Raw genomic sequence first — 12,500 nt, 5'->3', positions numbered from 1 at the left:
TGATTTGAATGCCCTGTTGACACCAATATCCAGCGGTTGGAGTTCTTTGGTTAATCCACCCGGAATGACGGCGAGTGTTGTATTTGTGTGCTTCACTTGTTTTTTGACACCATCTGTGATGTGGGCGCGCATAGAGTCGTATATCAACATGGACGGAGCTGTGTGAAAAAAGCCACCCGGCCTCTTCGCGTAAACTTCCCTTAACCACTCGCTCATCTTTTCTTCATCCATCCATCCCTTCGAGTTAGCTTTTATGATGACGCCGGCTGGAAAGGTCTCTTTTGGCAAGGTCTTCCTTTTGAATATCACCATGGGTGGAAGTTTCTGGCCATTAGCATGGCAAGCTAGAACCACAGTGAAGGATGACTTCTCATTCCCTGTGGTGCGAATATTCACCGTACGTGCTCCCGTTGTATCAACAGTGCGGTTCACAGGAATATCAAAAGTCAGTGGAACCTCGTCCATGTTGATAATGTGCTCTGGCCGGATCTTTTTTTCAGCAACTTGTTTTTACAATATGCATGGAAAGTAGCCAGCTTTTCTTTAAAGTCTTTAGGCAGTTGCTGTGAAATAGTGGTCCGTGTGCGGATGGAGAGATTGCGTCTTTTCATGAACCGGAAACACCAAGAAGCACCACCTTTAAAATCATCCAGGTGAAGTTCGCTTGCTAGCGCTGTTGCCTTCATTCGAATAGTGATGGTGCTGACACTTCTGCTTGCTGCTCTCTGCTCAACAACCCACTGTTTGAGTTTGTCCTCCAACAGTAGCCATCTTGCTTTGTTCCCTCCTCGGAAACTCTGTTTTGTCTTCTTTACCTGGCGCAGGTCATCTTCTTGCTTCCTCCACCTACGCACTGATTCATTTATGTTATATTCTCTTGCTGCTGCTCTATTTCCGTGTTCTTCGGCATGACTTATTGCCTTAAGTTTAAATTCTGCGTTATACGCGTGTCGCTTAGTAGGAGCCATTTTGTGGTCTGGTCTTTACAGATGTAAACACACAAAGGAAATGAAACGGAAATCCGCGCGCTTCTTCTTCTTCCGGGGGCGGGTGGTTGCTTACAGTAGAAGAAGAAGCGCTTCCTGTTCTATGGGGGCGGGTGCTTACCTTGGCGGTTGCTTGCGTAGAAGAAGAAGCGCTTCCTGTTCTACCGGGAAAAAAGATGGCGGCTGTTTACCGTAGTTTGCGAGATCGAAACTTTATGAAAATGAATCGTAATATTAATCCATATATAAGGCGCACCGGGTTAAAAGCCGCACTGTCAGCTTTTGAGTAAATTTGTGGTTTTTAGGTGCGGCTAATAGTGCGGAAAATACGGATAGGAGCCATTTTGGGGTCTTTACATAAACACACAAATGGAAATGAAACGTCACATATCCCAGCATGCACCGCGCGCTTCTTCTTCTTCTACGGGGAAAAAAAGATGGCGGCTGTTTACCGTAGTTGCGAGACCGAAACTTTATGAAAATTAATATTAATATTAACCCATATATAAGGCGCACCGGATTATAAGGCGCACTGTCAGCTTTTGAGAAAATTTGTGGTTTTTAGGTGCGCCTTATAGTGCGGAAAATACGGTGTATATATATATGTGTGTATATATATGTGTATATGTGTGTGTATGTATATGTGTACATATATATATATACATATATATATATATATAATGTACATATATACATACGGTATATATATACATACATACATATATATACTTAAACACATACATCTATACATACATATATATACACTTACATATATATATACACACACATCTATACATAACTGAGTATAGATATACATTATAGATAGATATATACACATTTATATGCACACATATACGCATATTCATACGTGTGTGTGTATATACATATAATATATATATGTATATACACACACACACACATATATACTGTATACATATATACACAAATACATATTTATATGCGTGTACCGTATTTTTCGGACTATAAGTCGCTCCGGAGTATAAGTCGTACCGGCCGAAAATGCATAACAAAGAAGAAAAAAAACCATATATAAGTCGCACTGGAGTATAAGTCGCATTTTTTGGGAAAATGTATTTGATAAAAGCCAACAGCAAGAATAGACATTTGAAAGGCAATTTAAAATATATAAAGAATAGTGAACAACAGGCTGAATAAGTGTACGTTATATGAGGCATAAATAACCAACTGGTACGTTAACGTAACATATTATGGTAAGAGTCATTCAAATAACTATAATATATAGAACATGCTATACGTTTATCTGTCACTCCTAATCGTTAAATCCCATGAAATCTTATACGTCTAGTCTCTTACGTGAATGAGATAAATAATATTATTTGATATTTTACGCTAATGTGTTAATCATTTCACACATAAGTCGCTCCTGAGTACTGAAAACCAGTAACTGGTTACAGTTACTAGTTACTTTATTTCAATAGTAACACAGCTACTAACTCAGTTACTTACACCAAAAAGTAATGTGTTACTGTGAAAAGTAACTATTTAGTTACTTCTTTTTTGTTCCTTTTCTTTTTAAGGCTCCCATTAATGCCCTTTTAGCCTTCATTTCAGTACTGTTATTGCAGTGGAGAATAATACAATCAACTTGACATGCATTTGCATCACTGAACTCTGCTAAGCAATGTGCTCTACATACAACACACAAAGACAAAGATATGTTTCAAAGGGCCAATTTATTTCAGGCCACAACAAATTGACAAAACTATTTTAAATAGCTGCAACATAATGGCTCTTTAACTTTAACTTTAAGTACCGGTAGATAGGATCTTTGATCCAAGACACAACTTACATTTAACTAAAATGTTATTTTCTTTGTGCTCGACAAAAGAAAAGTATTGAGGATGTCTCCATGTTAAGAAACTCGACTTCATGGCGATAGGATCTTTGATCCAAGACACAACTTACATTTAACTAAAATGTTATTTTCTTTGTGCTCGACAAAAGAAAAGTATTGAGAATGTCTCCATGTTAAGAAACTCGACTTCTGGCTTCGCCATGATGTCTTGTTAGTTGTTATGAGAGTAGCGTATGTGTGTGTGTGTGTGTGTGTGTGTGTGTGTGTGTGTGTGACCCTTTAAGATATGACATCATGTGAGGTGAGTGACGTCAGTGAGTGAGTGGGCGAGAGAGGTGAGGGAACGGCGACAGTGAGTGTGTGCAGGTGCTCTAGCGTGGTGGATGGCTGCGTCCAATAAAGTCACAAAGTTGCAACAAACCGCATTCATCTCAGCTGTAAAGACCCACTTCCGGGTAAAGTGAAGGTTGTTAGCCCCGAAGTACATAGGCCCTGGAGGAACGTCTCCCCTGCGCCCCTCAACTACGGTCTGGGAGCCCCCACCCACACAAAGCACGCCTTTTCTTTTCCTTGTGACACAGAAGGATGACACCGCAGCGCTCCAATAAAACACACTCAGATCTTCTGTTTCTAGCCGATACTACATAAAAAATAACGTAAAATAACGCAGTAACGCATCATGTAGTAACGGTAACTGAGTTACTGAATATAAAAAAATAGATTACTAGTTACCATTGAAACACTGGTTATAAATATAAATAAAATGTACTTACTTAATTGTGTATGTATGAGTATTGTTGAGGTGTGTCTCCAACACAGGGAGGACAAGACATTCTGTCCATGATGGGCCAGCTGATGAAACCCAAAAAGACGGAAATCACAGGTGCAATCACAACTTCTTCTCCATTTGTTTGTCATTGTAACTCACCACTTGTTGTCTCATTGTAACTCACCACTTGTTGTCTCATTGTAACTCACCACTTGTTGTCTCATTGTAACTCACCACTTGTTGTCTCATTGTAACTCACCACTTGTTGTCTCATTGTAACTCACCACTTGTTGTCTCATTGTAACTCACCACTTGTCTCATTGTAACTCACCACTTGTTGTCTCATTGTTACTCACCACTTGTTGTCTCATTGTAACTCACCACTTGTTGTCTCATTGTAACCTACCACTTGTTGTCTCATTGTAACCTACCACTTGTTGTCCCATTGTAGCTCACCACTTGTTGTCTCATTGTAGCTCACCACTTGTCTCATTGTAACTCACCACTTGTGGTCTCATTGTAACTCACCACTTGTTGTCTCATTGTTACTCACCACTTGTTGTCTCATTGTTACTCACCACTTGTTGTCTCATTGTAACTCACCACTTGTTGTCTCATTGTAACTCACCACTTGTTGTCTCATTGTAACTCACCACTTGTTGTCTCTTTGTTACTCACAACTTGTTGTCTCTTTGTTACTCACAACTTGTTGTCTCATTGTTACTCACCACTTGTTGTCTCATTGTAACTCACCACTTGGTTCTGCAGACAAGCTCCGGGCAGAGATTAACAAGGTGGTGAATCGCTACATCGACCAGGGTGTTGCCGAGCTGGTGCCCGGCGTGCTGTTTGTGGACGAGGTGCACATGTTGGACATCGAGTGCTTCACGTACCTCCATCGAGCCCTGGAGAGCACCATCGCCCCCATCGTGGTGTTCGCCTCCAACAGGGGGAACTGTCTCATCAGGTAGTCGGCCATCTTGCTTGACAGCTGGCCTTTTGAGGCCATTTTCCCCTGCTTTCTGTGTAAAAACTGTTTATATTTATGTAAATTAATGTTAGCACTTTTCCACCGGCGGGTGTTGTTGATAAATGGCTTTCGCTTTTCATAGTAGAGTTTTAACTTGCACTTACAGATGTAGCGACAAACTGTAGTAACTGAGAGTGGTTTTTCTGAAGTATTCCTGAGCCCATGTGGTGATATCCTTTAGACACTGATGTCGCTTTTTGATGCAGTACCGCCTGAGGGATCGAAGGTCACGGGCACTGTCGCTTAAGTGCAGTGATTTCTCCAGTTTCTCTGAAGCTTTTGATGATATTACGGAGCGTAGATGGTGAAATCCCTAAATTCCTTGCAATAGCTGGTTGAGAAATGTTGTTCTTAAACTGTTGGACAATTTGCTCACCACTTGTTGTCTCATTGCAACATCGTTGGCAACGATGTAATGGTCAAATTGGCCATAACACTTTTGTTAAACAAGTACACTATATTACCAAAAGTATTTGGCCACCCATCCAAATGATGAGAATCAGGTGTCCTAATCACAGGTGTATCAAATCAAGCACTTAGGCATGGAGACTGTTTCTACAAACGTTTGTGAAAGAATGGGCCGCTTTCAGTGATTTCCAGCGTGGAACTGTCATAGGATGCCACCTGTGCAACAAATCCAGTCGTGAAATTTCCTCGCTCCTGAATATTCCAAAGTCAACTGTCGGCTTTATTATAAGAAAATGGAAAAGTTTGGGAACAACAGCAACTCAGCCACCAAGTGGTAGGCCACGTAAACTGACAGAGAGGGGTCAGTGGATGCTGAAGCGCATAGTGCAAAGACTTTCTGCACAGTCAGTTGCTACAGAGCTCCAAACTTCATGTGACCTTCCAATTAGCCCACGTACAGTACGCAGAGAGCTTCATGGAATGGGTTTACATGGCAGAGCAGCTGCATCTAAGCCATACATTGTATGTAACAGTTCATAATAAGTAAATGGATGACATAAGTATATATATATATATATATATATATATATATATATACATACACACACCTTTTCCCAGCTGAGCACAAGTTAACTGTGATTGGCAATATTTATTATATATATATACATACATCGATGGACACCTATGGCCATTACATCATCACCAAAATGAATCACGCTTTTCCTTCTGGCAATCTGATGGACCAGTCTGGGTTTGGAGGTTGCCAGGAGAACGCTACATTTCGGACTGCATTGTGCCGAGTGTGAAATTTGGTGGAGGAGGAATTATGGTGTGGGGTTGTTTTTCAGGAGTTGGTCTTGGCCCCTTAGTTCATCAAGACCAGTCCTTTCAGATGTGGGAGGGGCCACAGCAGCACCCAGTGCTCGTTAAGAAGAGCAATGTGTGCTTTTGTGTCAGTCGCTAAAAGTCGCCATGGTGGTCCCTTGTTCCCCGCTGTTAATTGGTTCCGAACATGGCAGCAATAAATGGTATGAATCAATTTATGACCTTCTACAAACATTTTTCAACATCATAAAAGCCCTTTAGACATGAAATAACATCCTTTAGTCACCATTACACTCTTTTCATCCAATATGGTCAAGCTGCCGGAGGCTGAGCCAATCAGTGGCCACGATACTGAGCAGTGTGCCCTTAATGGTTTGCACTGCAAAAACTGCAATCTAAGTAAGATTAAATATGTCAAATAAGGGTGATATTTGCTTATTTTCTGTCTGATAAGATAATTCTTCTCACTAAGCAGATTTTATGTTAGAGTGTTTTACTTGTTTTAAGTGTTTTGGTCCTAAATGATCTCAGTAAGATATTACAGCTTGTTGCTGAGATTTGACGACCTATATTGAGTAAAACATGCTTGGAACTATTTTTGTCCAGATGTCCAAAACACACCCAGCAGTGGTGCACAGGAAGGTGGGGAAGAAGAGGGGAAAAGGTGGCCAAAATGGTCAAAAGTCCCAATTTTGTCCAATACCAGTCCCACGAGTCCCGCCGCCGGCCTCACAAGTCCCGGGATGTAAAAAAGGTCCCAGCCGAGTCCCACGGGAAGTGGGGGAGAAAAGTCGGCAAAAGTCCCCAAAAATGTTCAAAATATCTACCCAGGTTGGAATCCCACAAGTCCTGGGATGTCCAACATGTCCATAACACACCCAGCCCAGTCCCATGGGGAGGGGGGATAAAAGTTGGAAAAGTCGGCAAAAGTCCCAAAAATGTTCAAACTACCTACCCAGGTTCGAGTCCCACATGCTCGAACCCCGGGTGTGATTTTTGAACATTTTACCCACTTTTCTCCCCGCCTTCCCGTGGGACTTTGCTGGGCGCGTCTTGGACATTTGGGCATCCCAGCCGGTGGCGGGACTTGTGGGACTCGAACCTGGGTAGGTATTTTGAACATTTTTGGGACTTTTGCCGACTTTTCCAACTTTTACACCCCACCCCCCTCCCCTACCCTACCCGTGGGACTCGGCTGGGTGTGTTATGGACATCCCGGGACTTGTGCGGCCATACATAAGATTTTATGTTAGAGTGTTTTACTTGTTTTAAGTGTTTTGGTCCTAAATGATCTCAGTAAGACATTACAGCTTGTTGCTGACATTTGATGACCTATATTGAGTAAAACATGCTTGAAACTACAAACACCGTTTCCATATGAGATGGGAAATTGTGTTAGATGTAAATATAAACGGAATACAATGATTTGCAAATCATTTTCAACCCATATTCAGTTGAATATGCTACAAAGACAACATATTTGATGTTCAAACTGATAAACTTTTTTTTTTTTGCCAATAATCATTAACTTTAGAATTTGATGCCAGCAACACGTGACAAAGAAGTTGGGAAAGGTGGCAATAAATACTGATAAAGTTGAGGAATGCTCATCAAACACTTATTTGGAACATCCATGATTGGGTATAAAAACAGCTTCCCAAAAAATTATGGGGCGAGGTACACCCCTTTGTCCACAACTGCGTGAGCAAATAGTCAAACAGTTTAAGAACAACGTTTCTCAAAGTGCAATTGCAAGAAATTTAGGGATTTCAACATCTACGGTCCATAAAATCATGAAAAAGTTCAGAGAATCTGGAAAAATCACTCCACGAATGACCGTGACCTTCGATCCCTCAGACGGCACTGTATCAAAAACCGACATCAATCTCTAAAGGATATCACCACATGGGCTCAGGAACACTTCAGAAAACCACTGTCACTAAATACAGTTGGTCGCTACATCTGTAAGTGCAAGTTAAAGCTCTAATATGCAAAGCGAAAGCCATTTATCAACAACATCCAGAAACGCCGCCGGCTTCTCTGGGCCCGAGATCATCTAAGATGGACTCATGCAAAGTGGAAAAGTGTTCTGTGGTCTGAGGAGTCCACATTTCAAATTGTTTTTGGAAATATTCGACATCGTGTCATCCGGACCAAAGGGGAAGTGAACCATCCAGACTGTTATCGACGCAAAGTTCAAAAGCCAGCATATGTGATGGTATGGGAGTGCATTAGTGCCCAAGGCATGGGTAACTTACACATCTGTGAAGGCACCATTAATGCTGAAAGGTACATACAGGTTTTGGAACAACATATGCTGCCATCTAAGCGCCGTCTTTTTCGTGGACGCCCCTGCTTATTTCAGCAAGACAATGCCAAGCCACATTCAGCACGTGTTACAACAGCGTGGCTTTGTAAAAAAAGAGTGCGGGTACTTTCCTGGCCCACCGGCAGTCCAGACCTGTCTCCCATCGAAAATGTGTAGCGCATTATGAAGCGTAAAATACGACAGTGTAGACGCCAGACTGTTGAACGACTGAAGCTCTACATAAAACAAGAATGGGAAAGAATTCCACTTTCAAAGCTTCAACAATTAGTTTCCTCAGTTCCCAATCGTTTATTGAGTGTTGCTAAAAGGAAAGGCCATGTAACACAGTGGTGAACATGCCCTTTCCCAACTACTTTGGCACGTGTTGCAGCCATGAAATTCTAAGTTAATTATTATTTGCAAAAAAGAAACAAAGTTTATGAGTTTGAACATCAAATATGTTGTCTTTGTAGTGCATTCAATTGAATATGGGTTGAAAAGGATTTGCAAATCATTGTATTCCGTTTATATTTTCATCTAACACAATTTCCCAACTCATATGGAAACGGGGTTTGTAGAATATCAAGTGTTGCAAAGCTGTGTCATCAACACTCACAAGTATAAAACTACTTTTTTAAAGTAATCATTTCTTATTTCAAGCATGTAAAATAAAAAATCATGATTTTGACACTATTGTGTCTCATAATTACCGTATTTTTTGGACTATAAGTCGCAGTTTTTTCATAGTTTGGGTGCGACTTATACTCAGGAGCGACTTATGTGTGAAATGATTAACACTAGCGTAAAATATCAAATAATATTATTTATCTCATTCACGTAAGAGACTAGACGTATAAGATTTCATGGGATTTAGCGATTAGGAGTGACAGATAAACGTATAGCATGTTCTATATGTTATAGTTATTTGAATGACTCTTACCATAATATGTTACGTTAACATACCAGTTGGTTATTTATGCCTCATATAACGTACACTTATTCAGCCTGTTGTTCACTATTCTTTATTTATTTTAAATTGCCTTTCAAATGTCTATTCTTGCTGTTGGCTTTTATCAAATACATTTCCCCCCAAAAAATGTGACTTATACTCCAGTGCGACTTATATATGCATTTTGGGCCGGTGCGACTTATACTCCGAAAAATACAGTAAAGCAGATGACAGCCAAATGGACTTTGCTGTTTTATTTTCAATGAAACAATAGAAAATACGTACTCATATAGTAGTACAGTTGTTATTAGTGAGAATATACTTATTTTAAGGTATTTTTGGGTTCATTGAGGTTAGCTAATTTTACTTGTTTTGGAAAGTCTTGACAAGCCAAATTTTCTTGTTCTATTGGCAGATAATTTTGCTTAGTTCAAATTAAATACCCCTCATTTTTGTAATTTTTTTCCTTGTTTTTGAACACTGACTTTTTGCAGTGTACTAGTGTAGTATTGAGATTTTTGCTTTATTTAGTCATTTTTGTGCTCAATTTAGGACCAAAAATTGCAGAAAAATGCTTTTAAAAATCGGTGTATTGTGGTGAAGCCACAATATTTTAAGAGCATTGCGGCGAAGAACGACTGTAGTCGCTTTTTTTTGGTATTTAGAGAGGTCTGGTTTAGGGATGTCCCGATCCAGGTTTTTGCACTTCCGATCCGATACCGGCCTATCCGAGCATGTATTAAAGTTTAAAGTTATTTAGCCTACTTAGTTGTCAGAATCATGTTGAAAAGGGTTTTAGTACTCTTGATAACAACTAGCCAGCTGAATTAGGGGAGTTTGAATAATACACAATGGTTGGTAACAAGAAACTGACCTGTTTATTCAAGGATAAACACAAAATAGACAAAATTATACATGACAAACAGAAATGGCATCATTGAACTAGGGCTGGGCGATATGGCCTTTTTTTAATATTGCGATATTTTAAGGCCATATTGCGATACACAGTATATATCTCGATATTTTGCCTTAGCCTTGAATGAACAATATAATCATAGCAGTATGATGATTCTATGTGTTTTGATTGATTGATTGAGACTTTTATTAGTAGGTTGCACAGTGAAGTACATATTCCGTACAATTGACCACTAAATGGTAACACCCCAATAAGTTTTTCAACTTGTTTAAGTCGGGGTCCACTTAAATTGATTCATGATACAGATATATACTATCAGATATATACTATCATCATAATACAGTCATCACACAAGATAATCTCATTGAATTATTTACATTATTTATAATCCAGGGTGTGGAGGGGGGCGCCGGATGTAAGTGTCAAAAAGACAGCCAAAAGAGTTTGATATGAGAATAAATCTAAAGTTAAAATATAGGGTAGAAATGCACCCATTTGCAGGAAATGTAGTCTTGATTTTCAAAATTTTCTTTCAAGGCTTGCATGTCTACATTAAAACATTCTTCTTCATACTGCATTAATATATGCTACTTTTAAACTTTCATGCAAAGAAGGAAATCACAACTAAAAAAAATCACTAATTTTTTCATACGGTGTTGATGTGGAAATTTTTGCCTCAGCATTTTCATGGTGTGGACGTGTGGCACCGAATGGAGATAAGCGTCTCGACAGACGTCACAATATTTGAACAATGATGACGAAAACTGTTTTCTCTGTCGTGTCCGTGTGTCGGAAATTGTTATGCGCTTATTTTTTTTATTTGATTTTGTGCGTGGCATAGATTTGCTATGCGCAGAGGACGCTTAAACAGTGCGCAATTGCACAGGCGAGCACCTTAGAGGGAGCGTTGCTCGCACGGCTGCGCTAGCATCACAGCTAACGTTAGCCATGCTGCTACCTCTCTGCTCGGGGAGGACGTATACGTATGTGACGTATGACGTGACAGTATGTGACGTATGTCGTGACAGTATGTGACGTATGTCGTGACAGTATGTGACGTGTGTAAGAAGGTGCACTTGCTGTCTGTGAGAGGGAGACACAGGAAAGAGTGAGAAGAGCCTGTCGTGTAATGCCAGCAGCTAAAAGCAACTGCGTGAGAATCCACAGACCTGTGGATGTGTTGAAGGTGTGCTGGAAAATGCGGAACGGAAATTACGGAGCAGCAGAAAAGTGGAATGTATTATTTAAATCGGTGCGTTGGAAAACTGGATCTGGATCGGCATTTTCCCATGCCTTGCCGATACGCAATTTTTGACAAATATCGGCAGCCGATCCGATCCAAATATCGGATCGGGACATCCCTAGTCTGGTTACTGGCTAAATATAGCAACAAAGTGTCAACACTGATCCCTCTTACTATGTCTTCTTGTTCTCTGGCAGACCAGGATGGTTATCAAGTGTTGATGAGCAATCCAGCTGCAGTTCTTCCATGAAAAACTCGGGCAGGTTTATGACTCCGGTGTATTTTTCAGGGGCACCGAGGACATCAGCTCGCCGCACGGCATCCCGCTGGACCTGCTGGACAGAGTGATGATCATCCGCACCATGCTGTACACGCCGCAGGAGATGAAGCAGGTCAGCGGTCGCCACGGTTACCGCAAGCGCCGGAGTTTTCCAGTCTCCTGACAATTTGATCCCACGCCACAGATCATCAAAATCCGCGCCCAGACCGAGGGGCTCGTCATCAGCGAGGAGGCGCTCGCGCACCTGGCGGAGATCGGCGCCAAGACCACCCTCAGGTATACGCCGCGCACTTTACGGACACAAGTACCGTATTTTCCGCACTATAAGGCGCACCGGATTATTAGCCGCACCTTCAATGAATGGCATATTTCATAACTTTGTCCACCAATAAGCCGCCCCGGACTATAAGCCGCGCCTACGCTGCGCTAAAGGGAATGTCAAAAAAACAGTCAGATAGGTCAGTCAAACTTTAATAATATATTAAAAACCAGCGTTCTAACAACTCTGTTCACTCCCAAAATGTACGCAAATGTGCAATCACAAACATAGTAAAATTCAAAATAGTGCAGAGCAATAGCAACATAATGTTGCTCGAACGTTAATATCACAACACACAAAATAAACATAGCGCTCACTTTCTGAAGTTATTCTTCATTCGTAAATCCTTCGTCTTCGGTGTCCGAAGTGAAAAGTTGGGCAAATTTACGATCCACTGGCAGATGTTGGCGTCGTCTGGCGCTGCCTCCTCGTCTTAGTGAAGGTGTGTTCGCCTTCTGTCATCCATTGTTCCCACGCAGTTAGCAGTCTAGCTTCGAATGCCCTGTTGACACCAATATCTAGCGGCTGGAGGTCTTTTGTCAATCCACCCGGAATGACGGCGAGTATTGAATTAAGCGCGTAAGCGTGTCTCTCAATGTGCTGTTATGAGCTAGCAAATATAACAACTAC

General features: G+C 41.0%; 1 protein-coding gene across 1 annotated transcript in view; it reads left to right on the top strand.

Annotated features, from left to right (window-relative positions):
* The window catches only part of ruvbl1 (RuvB-like AAA ATPase 1), a 37,396-nt gene that overhangs the window by 20,875 nt on the left and 4,021 nt on the right, over positions 1-12,500 (top strand). The window contains exons 7-10 of the mRNA XM_061940669.2: positions 3,643-3,706; positions 4,361-4,559; positions 11,561-11,663; positions 11,736-11,827. Of these exons, the coding sequence (XP_061796653.2) occupies positions 3,643-3,706; positions 4,361-4,559; positions 11,561-11,663; positions 11,736-11,827 (458 nt within the window). The remainder of the gene's footprint in view (positions 1-3,642; positions 3,707-4,360; positions 4,560-11,560; positions 11,664-11,735; positions 11,828-12,500) is intronic.

The sequence above is a fragment of the Nerophis lumbriciformis genome, linkage group LG03, assembly GCF_033978685.3.
Source record: "Nerophis lumbriciformis linkage group LG03, RoL_Nlum_v2.1, whole genome shotgun sequence".
NCBI classification, from domain to species: Eukaryota; Metazoa; Chordata; class Actinopteri; order Syngnathiformes; family Syngnathidae; genus Nerophis; species Nerophis lumbriciformis.
The sequence above is the reverse complement of the archived record's forward strand: the minus strand, read 5'-3'. Positions and strand labels throughout refer to the sequence as shown.